We start from the raw sequence: 22,298 nt of genomic DNA on the forward strand, positions 1-22,298 counted from the left end.
AGGGAAGAATATCCATTGGGAAAGAGACAGTCTCTTCAACAAATGGTGCTAGGAAAACTGGACAGAGACATGCAGAAGAATGAAACTGGACTACTTTCTTTCACCATGCACCAAATTATACTTAAAATGGATTAAAGACCTAAATGTGAGACCTGAAACCAGAAAGATCCTAGAAGAGAGCATAGGCAGTAATGTCTCTGAGATCAGCCATAGCAACTTCTTTCTACATATGCCTCCTGAGGCAAGGGACACAAAAGCAAAAATAAACTATCAGGACTTCATCAAAATAAAAAGCTTCTATAGAATGAAGGAAACAACAACAAAACTAAAAGGCAGCCTATGGAATGGGAGAAGATATTTGCAAATGACATATCTGATAAAAGGTTAATATCCAAAATATATAAAGAACTTATCAAACTCAACACCCAAAAAACAATCCAATTTAAAAATGGGAAGAACACACGAATAGACATTTTTCCAAAGAAGACATTCAGATGGTCAACAGACACAGGAAAAGATGATTAACATCACTCATTACCAGAGAAATACAAATCAAAGCTACAATGATATATCACCTCACACCTGTCAGAATGCCTAAAATCAACAATACAAGAAACAACAGGCACTGGTGAGGATGTGGAGAAAGGGGAACACTCTTGTACTGTTGGTGGGAATGCAAACTGGTGCAGCCACTCTGGAAAACAGCATGGAGGTTCCTCAAAAAGTTAGAAATAGAACTCCCCTATAATCCAGCAGCCACGCTACTAGGTATTTATCCACAGAATACTAATTCAACAGTATATATACTAAAAATACTATTTCAATGACATATATACACTCCAATGTTTATGGGAGCATTATCTACAATAGCCACATTATGGAAATAGCTCAAGTGTCCACTGACTGATGAGTGGATAAAAAAGATGTGGAGTGTATGTTTGTAAGTATACACACACACACACGCACACGCACACACACACACACACACACACACACACACTGGAATATTATTCAGCCATAAAAAAAGAATAAAATCTTTCCATTTGCAATGACACAACGGAACTAGAGAGTATAATGCTAAGTGAAATAAATCACAGAAAGACAAATACCATATGGTTTCACTCATATGTGGAATTTAAGAAACAAACCAAAGGAGGGGCACCTGGGTGGCTCAGTTGGTTAATCGTCCGACTTTGGCTCAGGTCATGATCTCACAGTTTGTGGGTTCAAGCCCCGTGTTGGGCTCCAGCCCATAGCCTGGAGCCTGCTTTGGATTCTGTATCTCCCTCTCTCTCTGACCCTTCCCTGCTCGCACTCTGTCTCTCTCAAAAATAAGTAAAATGTTAAAAAAAAATTTAAGTAACAAAACAAAGGAGCATAGAGAAAAAAAGAGAGAAGCAAACTAAGAAACAGACTCTTAACTATAGAGAACTGATGGCTACCAGAATGGAGGTGGGTGGGGGGATGGGTGAAATAAGTGATGGGGACTAATGAGTGCCCTTATCATGATGAGCACTAAGTGTTGTATGTAAGTGATGAATCACTATATTGTACACCTGAAACTAATATTACACTGTATGTTAACTAAGTGAAATTTAAATAAATGTTACCGTTGGGGGAAACTGGTCAAAGTGTTTAAAGGATTTCTCTATATTTCTTATAACTACATGAGTCTATAATCTTTAATAACAATACCAATTTAAAAAAGAATAAAGAAAAACAAGAATGACACATCCCAGCTTGTGTGCTTCCTCCTTAATAATCCACCCAAAAACCACTAAAGGAGACCAAATATGAAAGCATCCGTGTAAGGGGGCAGAGAGAGGACTAGTGTGGGGTCAGTGCTGAAACAAAATGGGAAGGGCATTTATGCATGGGATAAAGGAGGCTAATCAAAAGTAAGTAGATCTTCTGAGGATAGAAACCAGATTCTCACTGTTGGAGATATGAGTTACAAATATAGAAAGGGAGAAACTAGGATCATCCCTAAGATATTAGGTGGGAACTGCATATATGGGTTTGAATTCATGATTTTCAATAGAGAGACAGATATAAATAAATATTCATGAAACTACATGCACATTCACTGATGAAACTCTAAGTACATACACACTCCATAACTATCCACTAACTATGCCTGGAAGTAGTGACACCCCAGGAGCAGTGGGCACTCCTAGTGCCCAGGTCTTGGTCTCCAAACACTATTCTACACTAACAGTCACCAGAAGCTACTTGGGGGAGTAGCTGATTATAGGGCTCAGGCAGGGGAAGTATTAGATGAACTTGGAATATCTGGGGGTACCAGAAAGTAAAGAAGTGCTCAAAAAATGATCAGCGTTCATCTTGAGGACCAGAAACCACTGAGAAGGGGCTCTCATTGGCCAAATCTGAGACAATTTGAGCACGAAAATAAATACTGATAGTAATGTATTATAACCCATTGAGAAAAAGTAGGAACCTAGGATAGTAATAGGATAATGTAATGAATAAATAAGTGAAAAGAAAGCTCTTCCTTACACATTTGAAATACCAATAAACATAAAAGGAATGGTGGAATTAGTTACCAACTGGCCACCATCGTAGCAAGAAATAAAGGATGCTAAAATAAAGGGTAAGAATTCGATGGGGAATGGGGTATTTACATAATATTAAAGTATCTACCATACAATACTCACCATTACAAAGGGAAAAGTAACCTTACTGTGGAGAAGCCTGGCCAACACCACCTAACCAGGAATCAAAGCCAACATCACTAGTAATGGGACAAATTATGGGACAAAGAGACCTAATCTAAATCTAATCACAAGAAAACATCAGACAAACCAAACAGAGTTATTTCCTACAAAATAACTGTTTATAATCTTCAAAAGCACCCTGGTCCTAAAAACCAAGGACCAACTGAAGGAGCCACGTGATTCTGAAGGTGAGAGGACAGCTGGCAAAGCTCAATGGGGTGGAGGCTCAGACAGCACTTTTGCATCCACATTCATATCCTTTGAGTCAGGGAAGGGATGGATGGCTTGGCAAATCACTCTCAGATCTTTCAGAAAAAAGTTCTGTCCTTCCTTTCTGTAAGTTTGAAATGATCTCAAAATAATGAAAAAAGGAGAGTGGTGTTAAGCGTCATGCAGGAGTCAATACCTGACCTGTTTGTTGAGTTCCTCCATTTCAGAGCAGGCCTTTTCCTTGTCTCTCTTTAAAATCTCGATTTCCTTCCTATTGGAGAAGCAAAATTAACAATGTCACTGACCAGCCAGTTTCTTTTTCCCGTCATTGGGTTCGCAGCCACAAAACGGACATTCACACCTGCTCTGTCACTGTTCTACACTACTGCCGCTGCCCATCCAGTCGGGACCCCAACCCTCGGAACCAGAGGAACACTGCCAATACCGTAAGAACAAACACCCTCCATGACATTCTTCAGCCACACATAGTAATATCTCTTTAGAAAACATGTGACGATTCACACTAAGCAGCATAAATAGGACCAAAACAAAACAGCCTTATATCTGCTGGGGTCTGTTGGGAAATGGGCCCTGGCAGCAGATTAGAGAAACAACAGTTTCTAGAGGGGAAAAAAACTTTTAGATTTCTGAAATGCTGTAACATACTACCAACCAGTTGTTGACCATCTGCTCTGGGGATGCCATATTTTAATCATGTTGAACTTCAGAGATGAAAAAAAAAAAAGTCAAACAAACTGTCCTTGGATAAGACTACAGTAGTGAAAGCAGAAAGCCACAGATGGGTACTCTGTGCTTTCTCCCCTCCACAAACACAGTCTCTCCTGCCTCAGTTCCTGCTCCCCTTCCCCACCTCTACCCCTTATTCTAACCCACTGAAATCCACAAACCATGGAGAAGCCCAACTAAAATCATTATCAAAACATGAAAAAACAGATTCCAAAATGGCCCCAGAAGCATCTCTTATTGCTAAAGAAATACTCACTGCCCCCCACCCCCACCCTGAGGTGTGATACGGAGCAGCTCCATGGGATGGAAAGTGCTTATACAGACTTCAGAGAGAAGTGGCCCAAGCTGGAGCTGTCCACCGCGGTGCTGACTGTGCCGCAGTGTGCACACGTTCTACCTCATACTTAGGAGCCCAGGAATGAACGTGGCTGCCAACATCTGGAAAGGGATCTGAGCCCTCCCACGCTTATCAGGGCTGGTCAGAGGTCAGCATGGCTCGCCTTTGTGGTTTTCTGGAACTCAGCGTTGGTGTGTTAACACTTTCCACTTTCCACAGCAGTACCTTCTAAGCCCACTACACAAAAAGCAAAGCATGTTGCAGACTGGAGTCCAGTTATAACGACTGAGCCAGGGCCCTTACCTCTGTGCATCATTTGTCTTTTCTGCAGCTTCAAGCTCTCGCTGAATCCTTCCCAGCTCATTTTTCAACAATGTATTTTCTTCAGAAAGCCTATCCAACTCGATTCTGCATGAAAAATTGAAAAAAAGAAGCTGGGGACTCCAGGAGCTGGCCACATGCAGTCCACCTGAGTCTGGTCTTGCAGCTGGAAGTCATGGTGATCTTGCATCATCCCTGGATGATGGCACAGGGCACACTATTATTTTTTCTATGCACGGCTAACATGCTATGGTTTGCATCTCCTAAGCAATAAGCTACAGAAAATAAAGCTTTCTTACCTTCTAAAACAGTCACACAATCAACAACTCACTAATGTATTCAGCACCTTGGTTCTGTTTATATTTATAGGTAATCTGTTACTGCATCTTACAACCACTAACTGCAATAGGAGTATGCTCACAGTTGGTATGAATGCACAACGCTGGCTGTGTGTCCTCAGGTTACGGCAAAGGATATTCATCTCCCACCAAGGAACTCTGACATAGAGCTCAGGAACATAAGGAATCAGAAGACCAAAACACATTTTCCTTTTTAGTGAGAGCTCCCCTCATTGTACACTCTGAGGTCAACACTAGGGAGGAGAAACTGGGAAGATGTCCACATTAGTGGGCATCATACCTGACACAAGGTAGAGGCCTCAATGGAAAGAAGCAAGCATGAACAGTTACTACATGAACCATGTCTGCCTGGAGCCACTTTTGCTCTCTTATAACTTAGAGGTCTCCACTAATGTAACACTAGTGACGTATGATAGATGAGCAATTTACCAGTAAAGATCATGAAAGAGACAGCTTAAAACCCTATTTGCTGCACAAGAAATTTCTTCTTCAGGGGCGCCTGGGTGGCTCAGTCAGGTGAGCGTCTGGTTTTAACTCAGGTCATGATCTCACAGTTTGTGGGTCCTAACCCCAAACTGGGCTCTGTGCTGACAGCTCGGAGCCTGGAGTCTGCTTCGGATTGTGCGTCTCCCTACCCCACTTGTTCTCTCTCTCTCTCTCAAAACATAAGTAAACATTTAAAAAAAAAAAGAAAGAAATTTATTCTTAGTAGATACTGGTCTGGTTGACATTTATTTCCCCCATTGGTCCTTATTTGGCATTAGCTTCTAATTGTTTTAAGCGAAAAATACTCAAAGCCACGTGATCTTGTCATGTTCATTTTATGTAATATGCTTATAATACCAAGCATAAATGTCTTCTTAATAAGCATAAATGTGACTTCATTTTATCTCATGAGAAACTAAAGGGAAAAATAAGGAAAGGTTAATCATTGGAATTTTTAAAGCAGTAAAAGGTTTTAAGCAGGGGAGTGAAACAAATGAGGTCTGTGTTTGGAAAGTACCATTCTGACTCCAGAATGGGAAAAAAATTGATTCAGTGCAGATGGCGGGGGAGGGGGGGGGTGGGGGGGGTGGGCGCAGAAGCGGGGCAGTTCCCACTTAAAGCTTCCTGGACCTCAGATAAGCTGATGGCGTCCTATCCTATCCACCTCACCACACCAAGCAATTAGAGAAGTGTGAGGCTGATCATATAATGGGTGACTGTCCTCACAGATGGTAATGGAAACCTCCAAGGGCCCTCTAACAAAACAAAAACCTGGAAGCTGAAACCCCAGCTTTGAGTATTAAGCAAAACAAAGATAGAGTTACCCTGAGGCCAATGCCTATGTCAGCACTGCCATCAGCAGCATGGGCTCCTGCATTAAGCCAGTGCCCTAAAAGGAGGTTAAAGTGGCCCTGGATTGGGAGGCTCTCAATTCTCAGCAAATGCAATACCTACCCTTTCTGCAGAAAGCACCCTCTACTGTGGCTCCTGAGATTCCCAGTGATTAACATCATGTAAACATTAGCTTACAAAGATCACCACAACATACATGGAAAAAAGCTGCCTCTGAGAGGCAGCAGAAGCAAAACAACAGAATTAGATCCCATAGGAACCTCAGATATTGGAATTACCAGACACAAATTAGAGATAAATATTATAAAATGTTTATGTAAATAAAAGATGGAAATAAAAAAATAAATAAGCAACAAAAAACTATCAAAAATGATCAGACCAAACAGGACAAAATAGGATTTTTGGAAATGAAAAAAAAAAAAAAAAAAAAGGCAATGTCAAACTAAAATCTCATTGAATGGGTTAAATGGCAGATTTAGATAGAGCTGAACGAAGAATTACTGATCTGGAACACAGAAATGGGGAAAAAAAGCACCCAGAATGAGACAAGTGAGAAAAGAAGATATGGAAGGGAAGAAAAGGAGGGAAAGTGAAAAGCTCTAACATCATACATCTAATTGTAGAGCAAGAGGAAAATCCATGTTTTAAAAATAATGGCTGGAAGGGGCGCCTAGATGCCTCAGTTGGTTGTGTCTGACTCGATCTCAGCTCAGGTCTTGATCTCAGGATAAGTTCAAACCCCACAATGAGCTCCATGCTGGATGTGAAGTCTACTTAAAGAATAATAAACTGAGGGTTGATGGGGGGTGGGTGGGGGTGGGTGAGGAGTATTGAGGAGGGCACCTGTTGGGATGAGCACTTGGTGTTGTATGGAAACCAATTTGACAATACATTTCATATTAAAAAAAAGAATAAATAAATAATGGCTGGAAGTTTTTCATAAGACACAAATTCAATGGGCACAATGCTTTTCTAAATACAGTAGGTAGAAAGAAAACCACACCTATGCCCTATCACCTGACAATTCCATTCTTAGGTACACTCCAACATAAATGTTCCAAAAGACATGGACAAGAACTTTCTTAGCAGTACTATTTGTGATGACCAAAACCTAAACTAAAGACTACTCAAATTGCCCATCAACAAGTGAATGAGTAAACTGCAGTATATTCACATAACACTCCACAGCAATGAACCATATGAATGAGCTACAGCTATAAATCTTGAATCCTCCAGATGGGCCCAATGTAATCACAGGGTCCTTAAACGTGGAGGGAAGGGGCAGGATAGTGGGTATCAGAATGATGTGATGTAAGGCAGACCTGACCAGTCATCACTGTCTTTAGAGATGGAAGGGGGCCAAAAACAAGGAATGCAAACAGCCCACAGAAGCTAGAAAAGGCAAGAAGAGCAATTATCTTCTATAACTACAGGAAGGCAACCCTGCCAACATCTTAATTTTGGTCCAGTCATACCCATTTCCTTCTAAACTCCAAAACTATAAAATAATAAATTGTGTTGTTTTAAGCCACTAACTTTGTGGTAATTTGTTACAGCAGCCATAGAAAATTAATACACATATACAGCAATAACTAAACAGAGTAGACTACTTAATGTCAACAGTGGAATCTTGAAGATACTGAATATGTTCAAAGGGCAGAGAACAGCCCTTAAATCTAGATTTGTGTTCCTAGGAACACTATCTTTCAAAAAAGAGGGAAACTTTGAGACATTTTCAGATAAACAGAAACTAAGGGAATTTACTCCAACAGAGTTTCACTAAGGGAACTTCTAAAGACTACACATTAGAAAGAAAAAGATCCTATAAAGAAGGCATGAGATATAAGAAGGAATCTAACCAAGGGGAAAACCAGGCATCCAAATGGAGGAATTCTGCAAAACACCTGGTCTTGATTTTTCAAAAACATCAATGTCCAAATTCCTAGAAACACACAATATGCCAAAACTGACTCATGAAGAAATAAAAAATCTAATTGGACCTATGACTAGTAAGGAAATTGAGTTAGTTAATCAAACGACTTGTAACAAAGAAATGCCCAGGAGCTACCAGGATTCCCTGGTGAGTTCTACCACACATTTAAAGAAGAAAATGCTAATACTTCTCAAACTCTTCCAAAATTTGAGGAGGAGGGGACACTTCCTAATTCATTACACAGGGCCAGCATTACTATGATATCAAAGCCAGATAAAGACAGTACAGGAAAACTAGAGACCAATATCCTTTACCAATATTGATGCTAAAATCCTCATAAAATACTAGCAATAATTATTGTTTAATAGGTACAGAGTTTCTGTTTGGAATGATGAAAAAGTTTTGGAAGTAGTCAGTGGTGATGACTGCACATTGTGTTACATGATGCCACCAAATTATATACTTAAAAGCAATTAAAATGGTTGATTTTACATTAGGTATATTTTACCATGATAAAAAAAAAAGTCAACATCCACCGACAAAAAAATTAATAAAAAAAGATGGATACACTCTTAGATTAAAGGATATGGGGCACCTGGGTGGCTCAGTCAGTTGAGCAACCAATTCTTGATTTCGGCTCAGGTCATGATCTCAGTTCATGGGATCAAGCCCCATGCTCGAGCATGCATGCTCTCTCTCTCTCTCTCAATAAGTAAACTTTTTAAAAAAGGATATTAAAGAGATATGATTAACTAAATGCATGACCTGATCCTTGATTAGATACAGGGTGAGTGAACAATCTAGAAAGAACATACCAAAACAACTGGTGAAATCTGGATGTAGAGTGCAAATTAAAAATAGCAGCATATTCATGCTAAATTTCCCATATGTGATAATGATTCTGTGGATATGCAGGAGAATGTCCTTGTTCTTACAGAACAACATGTTGAAACATTTAGCAGTAAAGAGTCATAATGTCTGCAATTATCTCCAATGATTCAGAAAATATTTTAAAAGGGTATGTGTAGATTTGTGTGTGTGTAGAGCAAAATAGCAATAGGAGAGGTGACTGTGGATAAATTTAACCCTGTGGATATTCAGGTTACTCCTGCTATTCTCTAAAATACTGGCAAAAATTCTTTCACAATCCAAATCTGGTCATGTAGCTCTCTGCACTTTGCTTTCTTTTATGATAAAGGCCCAAATCTTCACCATGGCCTTCAAGATCCTGTAAGTCTGAGTTCTGCCCAACCTGTGAGCCTACAACTGCTGTGGGTTTGGAAGGTGGTCGCACATGTTTACTTACAAGTGGCCACAAGGCCAATACACTGGGAGTTGTGGCCAAGGATCTCCTGGCTGGTGTTGGGGCCAGACCTCCCCTCACAGAGCAGGAGCTGGGACTGGGGACCCAGCATTGGGGTTGGAGGGATGCCAATGAGCTCAGCAAGCACCTGCATGTTGCTGAGCCTGGTAGATTCCTTCAGGCTGGTTTTGTGTGAACCGGCCTCTCAAGGGCTTCAGAGACAGGTGTTCCTCTCTCCTTCCAGGATTCTTCCCCTAAAAATGCAGCCCCTTGGTTTCCCCTTCCTCTGTGGGATCCTTCCTCAATTCTCCACCCACCACACTCTGCGAAAGACACCACAGGCTCCTCATGTGTAACTGAATCCTGCCCTCCCCACTTCTTGGTCAGTGGCATTTCTGGGGAGTCTTCTGATTGCTCTGTGACCCATTTCCAACACCTTGTGTATATCCCATCCTCCTATAACTGATCAACTTGGCCTCCACACCCCTGCCAGTCAACTTCCTACACCTCTGATGCCATCACTCTGGTCCCCAGCCACTGTCACCTCTTGCCTGGACAGCTGTAATATCCACCTCCCCCTGCCCTCTGCCGGCCTCCGCATTGCCTTTATACCCACCCCACAGTCCCTGCAATATGCTCTTCTCAGTCTTCCTGGCTACCTGAGAGCACCTTTCCACAGCTGCCTGGCTCAGAGCCCCAGCAGCCTACCCCCTGAAAACCCTTCCCCGGCCCACGAGAGCTGGCTCCCATCTACATTCCCCCGTCTGCACAGTTATCTTCTCGTTCCCCAAAGCCTTCTAACCTGGGCCAAGCCTGCTTCTGCCCCAGTGCCTCCCCTGCCTTCCCAGACCTGACCCCCCACCTCCCAGAAAACTACCAGCTTGAATTTTGGTTGGTCATTTCTATACATTCACCTAGGCTTTCAGCATGTGTGCACATGTTCCTGGAAAATGTACATGGTTTCAGCAGCATGGCCTCTAAGTTTCCTCATCCTTGAAACATGGTAACACATTTCTTCCTGACACTTGGACATGCAGGAAGCATGGTGCCTCCCTCATGGGCTGAAAGCTGTAAACATCTGTTCTGCTCTTTGCTGCAATCCCTAGCTGCACTGCCACACAGAAGATGCCCCATAAACACTGTCAAAAGATCCTGCTGAGACTACAGCTGTGACTATAGTTATAGGGTCAACAGGTGGGGAGTGCAGACCAGGAGGAGCAGAGAGAGGACAAGGGCAGCCTTCTGACTCAGGCCAGTGAGCAGCAGACCACTTGGCACTGGGCTGGGGAATCTGGACAGCACAGGTGTGGGCACACGCATCTGTCCATGGGGAGGTGTCCGAGAGGAACGGCACAGTGAGATTCAAGGCTCTTGGCTGCTTCTGTGCCCAAGGCCCTGGGTGTGCCTGGAGCCTACCATGGACTCATGCACAGAACAGGTCCCCACAGTGTGTCCATAGGGCCGGAGACCAGCCCCTGTGGGGAGCTTGTTATGGAGAAGTTGGGATAGTAAGTGCATGTTCTACACTCATTTTGTGCTCTGTGGCTCACTGGAGACATGGCACCATGGCAACTTGATGGATAAGGAAATTTAGAAGTCAGGCCACCACAAACAAGGTGCTACATGGCTCAGAGACACCCACCTAAGAGGCTGCACATCAAGCAATGTCTATAAACTGATAAACAGCCCCTTCAGGACAGCTATCTCTGGGAGGAGAGAGGAGGCTTAGCAATGGTGCCTAGGGACTTATAGCTATGCTCATAATTTTTTGTCAGCTGGGTGGTGCACTGACATTTATTCTGTTTGGTTTAACATAAATCCCAACTCTCCTTTTTTTTTTTTTTCCAAGGAAGCTACCCCACCATAGTCACCCAGACCCAGAAGCTGGTGCCTGAGCTGGAATGCAGGTCTCACCACACACCTGTGACCACATTCCAAGACAGACCCAAGTCACCTACTTGGACAAGTGACACAATACTTAACAGAGCCTCCATTTCCACAGGAAGTGGACCCCTCACTGGTGTGCTGTGTAGGGGTTAATGGGACTAAATGGCACTTCACACAGAGCACTGACCATATCACGTGGCTGTGCCTGACCTGCAAGTACCTATAACCTCTCCCAGGGCAGCCATCAGTCTCCTAAGGAGCCAGAAAAGCATCTAAGACCATGTGCTGCCGCATCTAGAAAAGCTTAGTTTCTAGAATTCTAGGCTTCTGAGAAAGAACATGTGTCAGCCTGAGTCCCCCAGGGGATCCTGGGAAGGAGGAGGGCCTGGATGCACACCTGGGTGCTCTCTGCACTTTGCCCACAGACCAACATCTCCAGGACACCATCCCACCTTGAGGCTTCCCCTGGAGAGGAATCAACTGCAGCAGCATCTTGAAACCCCCTGAGCACTCACACCCCACCCCAGCCTCCCAGAAGGTGCCAGGGCTGCCTGGATGGTTGCTGGCCTCCTCTGTTGCTCTACTTAGAAAGCACAGGAACTTGCAGTTCAAGGACAGTGCCTGGCACATGTGCTGGTGGGGCAAAGTAGTAGGTCCTGCTCAAAGTCAGCAGGAAGAGGGCTCAGGTGACCCAGAATTGAAGTGGGGCTCTAAACACAGTCTGTCTTTGTCTTTGCGAGATCAGCAAGAACTTCCTAAGGAAGAGCAGGGGACACCAGTCAGCTTAGTTGCCCAGAATGACCCAGCTCTGCCCCCGCCCACTCGTTGGTTATCTGGTGACCTGTGGGATGCCCAGGGTCAGGGATGGGCTTATGACCGCTGCACAGGCACAAGAGTTACATAACCCGCATCAGCAGCTGTCATGAAACCCATGTTGGGGGTGGGGGGGCAGTGGTAGAGGTTAGAAGGTGTAGCTAGGCATTCTAAGAATGTTTAGAAACCAAACCTGTTGTTCTCTCTTGCATCTGCTTCTTTCTCAAGAGCCCAAACGACATACTCCAGCTGTAGCAGTTTGGTTTTCATGCCATCCTTCTCTTGCTCCAGAGCCATGTTGGCCTCTTCCTCCCGCAGGACCTCAAGCTGTTCCTGCCTGGTTCCCTGGGGGTCAGCAAGGTGCAGGTGGGAGAACAAGGTGCCCTCCTTGGCCTTGTCACTGCTGTGCTGCAGCCCTTGCTCCAGGGTGCTGTTCCCACACCGGGCCTGTTCCTCCAAGGCCTGCCCTTGGCTCCCCATGGGGGCCAGCCCCCCACTCAGGTTCCCAGCTCGCTCAAGAATGGCTGGCTGCCTCTCGGTCTCTCCTCTGCCTGATGTTGGGGGCTGAGCTGGTGAGGCATCTCCCTCTGTCTTCCAGAGCAGCTCCTGGGCTTCAGGCTGATTCAGACCAGATGGGCCAATGGCAGGAGGTACCAGCTCCTCTAGGACTGCTCTCTTGTCCACCCCACGTTGATGCACCTGTAACCACCTCCCTGGGGGGGCAGAAGCTACCTCCTCAGGGTCAAGTACACCCTGACCATCCTCTCTGAGGCCAAGGTTCTCCAACGACCCTCTGCAGGCCAAGGCAGGGTCTAGGGCTGGGCTCTGCCTGGGGTCCATATGGCACAAGTACCGGCCTGGCACATCCCTGTGCCTGGCTTGCCCATGGCCATGCCCAGCACCAGGTTCCTGCCGCACCAGTGACTGCTCCCTCCTGCCTGCACAGAGGGGCATGGGGCCACCCATACCTTCTTGGTCACCACCTGCCACTGCTGGCCCATCCTTCAAGCAGGCCTGCAGCATGTCTTCTTCCTGCATAAGCCTTCCCATTTGCTTCCTACAGGCAAGCTCCAGTCTTTCCTTCTCCAGGGCAGAGGACCTGCACGGTTGCATCTGCTCCTCACCTGTCAGCTCCTGCAGCTTTAGCTGCTGCCTTCCACAGAGTGGGAGGATCTCCTTCCCTTTGCCCTCCCTCTGCTCCTTCTCCAGATCATGCTGCTCTATCACCTCATGGACTTGCAGCAGGTGTTTCTGCTCTTCCTTCTCCTGCTGAGGCTGCAGCGCTAAGTCCTTACAGTGGGCAGTCTGCTGGGCTTCCGTCCTTGAGAGCTTGTGGTTCAACTCAACTTCTGCCTCTTTCCTACAGAAACAGAGCATGTCACAGGCACTGTGGGTGTAGCTCCAGGCCCAGCCCTTCCCCCCAGGGTTGGAAAGGCCTCCTCAAAGTCTCTTCTTGTCCTGACTGCAAACCTCCTCTTTGCCTGACCTGTTCTGTCCCTTCATCTCCCATGCACCCCAGGGCTCCATGCATGCCCTGGGACCCTCCTTAGAGGGTCTATTGGAGGATCTCTTCAGTGGGGTTGGGTTCTACATATAGAAGCTGACATGAAGCCACTCACACAGATGACTTTTAGTGTAAGTTGATTATAATTAAATAGGATAAAATTCAGTACCTGAGTCATGCAGGCCACATGTCCAGGACTCAGTAACCACATGTGGCTCATAGCTGCCATCATGGACAGAGCAGACACAGGACGTGTCCCCTATCACAGGAAGTTCTAAGGATAGAACTTTGGTGGTCTAAAGCTTTAGTGAGCCATGTGAATCTTGCCCACAGTCAAAACTACCCTTGAAGATTTGGAGTCCCAGCTCCAATTCTCCTTGGAGAATGGAGTCCCAGCTGAGGTGGGGGCACTAAGGGCGTGTTCTCTGCTCCTGGCCGGTGCTGGCCTGAGGACAGGACATATGGTTGTATGTGGCTCCAGCTCCAGCCTGAGGAGGGGCCATGAGCAAGAAGGTCCTCCAGATGGACAGTGCAAGATGGTGGGAGGGGCTACCCTGCACCGACCCCCCCCCCGTTGCTGGTGGGGTCTAGAAGGACTTGGGTCAAGACCCTTATCACACAGCTCTGGGGTTTAAAAGAAAATAACTTAAAGCTCAGAAGAAGTACATGACTTAAAAATGACCTTTATGGTCCTCTAGGAGAGGGACAGTTCCTGTCAGGCCTTAAGGGCCTGGGGCCCCTCCACGGTGTCATCTGGAGTACAAGGAGGAGGGAAGACCCACAGACTCAGAGGGCAGTCTGGTCTTTCACAGCACATCTCATGTATTTGAGCTACCCCCAATCATTAAGCCAAAGAAAGGGAAAGTGTACCCCACCCAGATTGGAGGGTGCATTTCCATATACAGGTGGCAAACATCCTGCAATCAGGGGGTGACTGATGCCATGTGTACTCAGCTCCACCACTGGAACTCCACTGAGCCCTACACAGCCCCTCCATGAGGAGTGGAAGTATGGTGGGCCCCTCCACTGTGAATAGTCAGATCAGCCCTGGGTCAACGTATGGGCGTGGTCATCTCCTCCTGAGCTGGGCGGGTCCAAGACTCCCCACAAGTCACAGAGGGGCTGACTAACCAGCACCATGGCTGAAATAACTAGTCATTCACTCTATTAAGTCAGACCCATATGGACATATGGGTATTTTTCACATAACTATGATACCGTTGGATGCAAAATGCCATATTCGTTTTCCAAATAAAACTTTCCTCCTCTTTGCTCATATATTTTGACCTTTTCGAGAACCTCACTAACCCAAATTACTCGTCTTTCCCATGGTTTTAGTGCTTTTATACCTTTTATCCATCTCCTCATGTGTTATATAATACAACATCCTGGAAAATTAGAATGAGATATTAAATGAAGAACATTTAAGAACCTTTGCTATCAGCGAGTCTAAGGCAGAATTCTACAAGGAATTTTAACTCCTCTACTCTAGTTAACACATTTCTAATGCAAAGGAACAATCCTTATGATCCTATTCTTTCAATGCTCACCCACCTGCCCTGAGAAAAAGCACCCCGTTAGCAGGCACTGTGATTTTGAGCAGTTTGCCTAATGCAATTTCAAATTTGGGTTCTTGGCAAGAAACCCTAGATGTGAGATCCTGAAAGGACACGGCACCCAACCTGACTCGCTGAAGCTCCTTCCGATGCCTCTGGCGCTGCTCCTGCTCCAGTGGGTCCTGTTCCTGGGCCAGCCGCTGGGCTGGGCCAGATAGCGCCTGTGCACAGCACTGTCCCAACACTGCCCTCTCTGTCAAGGGGCTGTGGGAAGCCTGCTGGAGCTGGTCCTGCAGGCCTCGGATGAGCTCCTGAGACTTCATGAGCAGCACCTCCAGGTCGGCCCTCCTGCACTCCAACACACGGACCTCAAGCCTGAAGGCCTGCTGCATTTCCTCCCTCTCCTTTGCAAAGTCCCTTCTCATCACCTCCATTTCCCTTTCATAGGAATTTACCTGAGAAGAGAAACGTGAGCAGCAAAGATAAAGAGGTCCTGAGAATGACTTACCTTACAATGTGAAACAGAAATAACGGACTTCCAGGCACAACATCCAAAGAACTGGTAGCCGAGACCCGACAAAGTGCACAGGCTTGTGAGGGTAAAGCTATGCTAAAGACAGTCAAGCCTCCCCCAGGGTGCAGTGTGGCTGTGGGCTTCTGTTGTCTTGCATAACCTTCACAAGGGCCCCAGGGGGCAGGTCCAGCAGGTGGGGAACAGAGGCTGGGACCATACCAGACCAGGTGCTTGGTCAGGCCTCCAAGGAGGGCAGAGGGTGAAACAACTGAGAGAACTGGGGAACCTTCATGAGACCAGCAGGTGACTCTGAACATCCTTGAGGCAGGAGGTTCCAGCAAATGCATCCCGGGAGCCCAGGGCACAAGTGCAAGACATGTAATCCCACCTTGCTGCTACTCTGAACTCTGACAACAAATCATGAAAACAAGTCATGGATCCTGTCCCTTAACAAAACCCACTACAATCTGTTAACGGAGCAGGAGAGAAGTTTATCTAAGAAGACAGACTCAGCCAGGGTCCTGGCCACAAGGTCACAGAGTACCCCACAAGGGGCAATCCCAGGGTTGTTTCTGCTTAGAATACAGCCAGGAGGTGTTCTTCCCCTTCAGCAGAGTGAGCAGGGTGGTCTGGCCTTGTGCAACCCTTGTGAATTCGGGTACACATAACCTCATTCCCTCCCTTAATTGGTCTTTCCTTATCTCCTGCCTACTTCCAAAGAGGGTGTGAGGCAGAATGTTCATTTTATTTTAAAATGTTTCCCCATAATCTTTTGTCCCCTGTAGCAGGCTTACTATGGGGCCCAGAGTCTAGGGCACACGTGTGCATGTGGAAACGTGCACTGCCAAGCGAAGCTTTCTAGCATGCAGCAGGAAGCCTCTCTGTGTCCCTGTGGCCACCCTCACTCCCCCTGACCTTGGTCTCCAGCTGGATCTTGAGGTCTTGGTAGTGTTCCTTCACCTGCTCCATCATTATCTCGGTTTCTAAACTCACTGGAATGCAATCACCCACAAATGAAGTGATGCCTGCAAACAAGAAGACATTTCCATTTATGACCTGCCAAGGATGCCATGGGTCTATTCCTAGCCTTCCAATCTGACATCTGGACAGCACTGAGTATTCAGCCCAGCCTTCCTCCACCATGACCCCCACCAAGCACAACCTTCCATGGGCACCTTCTGCAAAAGGAATGCAGTGCTGGTGGAGACAGCTGACCCTTGAAGGTTTCCACAAGCAATGTTATCTTGAGCTCTCAAAGTAGGAGCTCTTCAGAAATCAGGTCTCTTTGACCTAACACTCATTCCTCAAAGATATAACCAGGAGGCTCCCTGCACGAACCATCAGGCCCTTGGATTCCCTAAAAGATGGCATACATGGTACTTTTACTACCCCCTGAATTCTGTTCCCGGATGATGCCAGGTACCCTGAGGAACTGGGAAGACAGACAAGGCACAGACTAACTTCTGGAGCAGTCAATGCTTTATGATGAGGCAGTATGAGCCTATTTCTTCAATCTTTTTATCTTAGCTCCTCCGTTTTCTTGGAGACTCTATGTTACTTACTTTTATATGATAATAATATGGAGTTTCAACAAATACATTAGGCATGGTAAATACTCATGGAGCAAAGCTTCTGACAGATCACAGGAAAGAGGACATAAGCGACTGCTTGTTCCAGATGACTTTTCTCACAGACCAACAATGTCAGATGTCCTTGCAGCTCATTTTGTGAGGCACCCATAGAACCACAAGCACCACCAGCACCCCCTGGGGCACCAGGCATTCCCAATGCTGTGTGTGTTGAGAGGCACACCAAAGAGCTGACTCAGAATGTGGGTTTTGGCTACTGCTCAGGTTTCATCTGTGTTGGTCTGGGGCTGGGAAAGTGAAGGGAAATGACACACCCCTTAACTATTTTCCATGAAAACAAGTGACAGACTGAGAACCATGTAGTTGAGAGAAGTCAGGACAAGCACCTTAGGAAAGAAAGCAGCCTCTCCCTTGACAGCCAGAGCTGCCACATGGTTTTGGCTGAGCAGGCCTGGGTGAAGGAACACCAGGCTGGAGTGGCTCCAGCTGGAAGCACTAACAGCACAGCCACCGTGATCCACACAGCCCTTCCCCCAAGACTCCCCTGTGGCAGCAGACAGACCCCCCCTCCTTTGAAGGGACTGATGGAAACTGTGATCAGATGCGGGGGGTGGGGGGGGGCAAAGGGAAAGAGAAAGGGCTTTGGTGGGCAGATCAGTGATGACATAAAGCCAGAGGCTGCCTTTCAGTGCCACAACCCAAGGTCTTCTGGACAAGGGCCACCCAAGGTACAGGACACTAGCTCTGCTGCTCCCTGGGTTACAAGTTGGTGGCTCTTGACAAAGGTTCCATGCTCTGTGTATCCCGGGCTCCTTTCCAGGGACAAGTTCCTCCCTGTGGTCAGGCTGCCCACCTAGCCACATGTAACACTTACCTGAGGATGTGATAATGTCCAGTGTGCTGGCCATACCCCAACACCTCCCAGCTGAGGGCTGTAGACTACAAGTCATGGACTTGGAGCCATTAGACTCCACTAAAGAAGGCCTAAAGGGGCCGAGGAAGCTGGACCCACATGCACAGAAAGCCCCACTCAGCTCCCCTTGGAGGGTCCCATGTTGGCTCTCTTAGGTACAAACTTTTTTTCTGTTTTATGAAGTAAACAGCTTTAGGACAATATGGTAGCTCTGAGTGCTCTCAGGATTGCAGATGAGAACAAGACGCTCTCTGAGGGGCTGACTCTGCCTTGATACGCGGTCAGTGGAGGCAGCCAAGTGGCCAGAGGTAGGGAAGTCCTGGCGGTCCCCTTGTGTACTCCCACCAGCAGCAGCATGCATGGAGCCATGGGCACCATGTGAACTTGCATGCTGCCTACTGCACACAACTGTAAGGAAAGGCGGCAACCAGCCAAACCCACCCTGTCCTCCAGATGAACCACGGAAACCTCAGGGACAGCTGGGGCATCTGAACCCCCACCCCACCCATTCTGGTCTCTAGTAGGAGGCAACAAGTTAAACACAGGGCACTGAGGTCTCTTGGTGTTTGGAGCTTGTCCCAAACCTCACAGGCTGAAGAGTTGGGGAGCAGGAAGACTTGATCTTTTTCAAGTGACACCTTCAGCATCAGCTCTGTGCATGGGTACCAAGGTACCAAGGCCCCACCCCACCTTGACCCTTTCCACACATTCCAGGCAGTAAACATCAGCCCTATTCTGCCATGGTCCATGTGAGGCCTCTGTGAATATTGGAAGTCCCTGATGCATTTCACACAATCTAGCACTTTCCCTGAGAGCTGTTACAGACCTAAGACCAGACCTCATGCTCTGTATGACCCCCAGCCTCTCCTCTCCTCCCCTCCCTTCCCTAAATGACTGTGTCCAACCATGCTGAATGATCACCCTGGGACATCTCTATGGATCCTCCCCACGACCCAAGAGGCTTACTAGGTCATGCCTGTCCTGAGGTCACTACAAGGTCATCATAACTTCACCATCTCTACCTAAATGGTAAAACCTTCACCCTCTTCTTCCCTTGAGGCTCTGGATATTGTCCCTGGCCTTGGGTTATAGGCCATTCTCCCAAATGTGCTGGTCCAAAGGGGCTCATGACCCTCTGGAAGCCTGACATGCTGTGGAGCTGGCCCCACCTATAGAGTGCCCCTGGATCAGGGGGCAGCTCATGCAGTGGGGGCAGACAGATATCCATTGCCACCAGCCCCTGCTCTCCCACAGCAGGAGCACACAATCCCTTACCTCCCAGGACTGGGCTTCTACCTGTTGGGCCATGTCCAGAGAGCAGCCGTTCCTCTGGCTGTGCATGGGGACGGCCACGCCAACTCGGAGGCAGCTGTGCCCGCAGGCCTTCCAGTGCAGTTTGCAGCTCGTCGTTGTGGTCCTGCAGGTCCTACAGAGCAGAGCCAGACACCCCCTGCAGCCAATATGGCCACCTGAGGAGTGGTGAGGAGCACAGCAGTATGGAGCTGGCCCCCCCAGGGAGCAGCCAGGTGTCAGGCCCTGACTTCCAGCACACAACACTTAAACTGTATTCTAGCTTCCTAATGACAGGTGAGCCTAACGAAGGCAGGAGCCACTTCCTGACTTTCTTATGCTCTGCACCACTTTCAACCACTGGATACATGGGAGGGGCTAAGAAAAAAAAAAGACTGGAGTGGAAATTGAGGAGTAATGTAGAAAATACAGAGAACCATTAATATTTGAAACTCTAGTGGTTTAAGACCATAATGATGTTGTGACATGGGTGTGAGACAGCACTGTCTGGGATGTGTCCTGGGATTCTTTCCTTTCCTGTTGTTGAATTTCCAAGGGTTCTTTCTACAGCTACTGAGAAAAGAGGATACCAGGTGTTTCAGACCAAGGGCCACAAAGAAAAATGACTGTGTCAAACAGAAAGGATGGTGGGTGAGCATGCACATAGGTGGATGTGAGGGGATTTGAGGAGGAAGGGTCATGAAAGCTTCAGAGCAAGGGTCTCATTTATAACCAGCATAATTTTGTCCACACTTGAATGAAACACATCTCAACAAGCACACCCTGTCATCTGACTTTTAAAGGGCTAGAAAGGGTAGAGTTTATAGCTGCCTTCCTAGATGGTCCCACAGCTGCATGTGTTACCACATCCACTCATGACTCTGGATCTAAGTCCTCCTTCCCTGGAACCCCGGTGGGCCTGTGACTGACTAACCTGGAGGATAGCACAAGTGATGCTGTGTCTTCCAAGGATGCAGCTTTCAGCCATCTTCTTCTTTTGGGACACTCCCAAAAGTGCATCCAAGGCCACATGGAGAGGATTCAGGGCCCAGCCCATGGCATACCTCTCACAAGGCTCCACACATCCCTCTCTGTCTTGTCTTTTTTTTTTTTTTTTAATTTTAATTTAATTTTGTTTTATTTTATTTTTATTTTATTTTTTAAATATGAAATTTATTGTCAGATTGGTTTCCATACAACGCCCAGTGTTCATCCCAACAGGTGCCCTCCTCAATACCCATCACCCACCCTCCCCTCCCTCCCACCCCCATCAACCCTCAGTTTGTTCTCAGTTTTTAAGAGTCTCTTATGTTTTGGCTCCCTCCCTCTCTAACCTCTCTTTTTTTTTTCCTTCCCCTCCCCCATGGTTTTCTGTTAAGTTTCTCAGAATCCACATAGGAGTGAAAACATGGTATCTGTCTTTCCCTGTATGACTTATTTCACTTAGCATAACACTCTCCAGTTCCATCCATGTTGCTACAAAAGGCCATATTTCATTCTTTCTCATTGCCATGTAGTATTCCATTGTGTATATAAACCACAACTTCTTTATCCATTCATCAGTTGATGGACATTTAGGATCTTTCCATAATTTGGCTATTGTTAAGAGTGCTGCTATAAACACTAGGGTACAAGTGCCCCTATGCATCAGCACTCCTGTATCTCTTGGGTAATTCCTAGCAGTGCTATTGCTGGGTCATAGGGTAGATCTAGTTTTAATTTTTTGAGGAACCTCCACACTGTTTTCCATAGTGGCTGCACCAGTTTGCATTCCCACCAACAGTGCAAGAGGGTTCCTGCTTCTCCACATCCTCACGAGCATCTGTAGTCTCCTGATTTGTTCATTTTAGCCACTCTGACTGGTGTGAGGTGGTATCTGAGTGTGGTTTTGATTTGTATTTCCCTGAGGAGGAGCGACATTGAGCATCTTTTCATGTGCCTGTTGGCCATCTGGATGTCTTCTTTAGAGAAGTGTCTATTCATGTTTTCTGCCCATTTCTTCACTGGATTATTTGTTTTTTGGGTATGGAGTTTGGTGTGTTCTTTATAGATTTTGGATACTAGCCCTTTGTCCGATATGTCATTTGCAAATATCTTTTCCCATTCTGTTGGTTGCCTTTTAGTTTTGTTCCTCTCTGTTTTCTGAACGCTATTTGAGTTTCCTCTCCAAGCAGCTCTCACTGAATAAACCTAATCTTCAAAAAACTGGTCCTATCGGCCATCGCCTGGTCTGTAACTGCATCTCCCCTGGAGAAGAATCCTCTTACTGGCAATTCTAGGCAGCAGGAGAAGGGACAGGCTCTGCATAGATGCTGTAAGACCCTTCACAAAGGGTCACTGTACCTCATGCAGAAGCTCCTGGGCAAATATAAGAGTTTCCCGACGGAAAGAGCAACTCTGGGGAGAAAAGGGTGGGGCTAGCAAGTTAGAGCTTTGGGGCAAGTCTGCAGAGCAGAGCATGTACACAGCCTGGTTGCTGACACAGCCTGTGATCACTGCTGCTCTAGCTTTGGCATATCTAAGATGGCAGTGCTCACCACACAGGCCACCAAGCAGCTCAGGTATGGTCAGTCTGAACCAACATGGCTGTAGCCTAAAATCTACACTGAATTTCAAAGACTGGATTCCAAAAACAGGATGTAAAATATCTCATTAAAAATTTGCTTATATTGGGGCACCTGGGTGGCTCTGTCGGTTAAGTGTCCAACTCTTGATTTTGGCTCAGGTCATGATATCACAGTTTCATGAGTTCAAGCTCCACATCTTGCTCTGCACTGACTGTGGAGCCTGCTTGGGATTCTCTCCTCTCCCCCTCTCTCTGCCCCTCCCCCCACTCATGCTCTGTCTCTGTCAAAATAAATAAATAAACTTAAAAAATTGCTTATACTGATTATATGTTGAAATGATAATTGTGTGGATATAATGGATTAAATGTTACTAAAATTATTT

General features: G+C 46.4%; 1 protein-coding gene across 3 annotated transcripts in view; it reads right to left on the reverse strand.

Moving 5' to 3' along the window:
• The window catches only part of NINL (ninein like), a 158,068-nt gene that overhangs the window by 36,008 nt on the left and 99,762 nt on the right, over positions 1–22,298 (reverse strand). The window contains exons 14-20 of one of the 3 annotated variants that reach the window (XM_042981026.1): positions 19,356–19,485; positions 16,473–16,582; positions 15,170–15,498; positions 14,837–14,875; positions 12,177–13,343; positions 4,333–4,437; positions 3,147–3,216 (exon numbers count right to left, since the gene is read on the reverse strand). In XM_042981026.1, the coding sequence (XP_042836960.1) occupies positions 3,147–3,216; positions 4,333–4,437; positions 12,177–13,343; positions 14,837–14,875; positions 15,170–15,498; positions 16,473–16,582; positions 19,356–19,485 (1,950 nt within the window). Of the gene's footprint in view, positions 1–3,146; positions 3,217–4,332; positions 4,438–12,176; positions 13,344–14,836; positions 14,876–15,169; positions 15,499–16,472; positions 16,583–19,334; positions 19,486–22,298 lie in introns of all 3 variants that reach the window. The other 2 variants (XM_015544012.2, XM_042981027.1) reach the window with 2 other exon arrangements.

The sequence above is a fragment of the Panthera tigris genome, chromosome A3 (genome assembly GCF_018350195.1).
Source record: "Panthera tigris isolate Pti1 chromosome A3, P.tigris_Pti1_mat1.1, whole genome shotgun sequence".
Taxonomy (NCBI): Eukaryota; Metazoa; Chordata; class Mammalia; order Carnivora; family Felidae; genus Panthera; species Panthera tigris.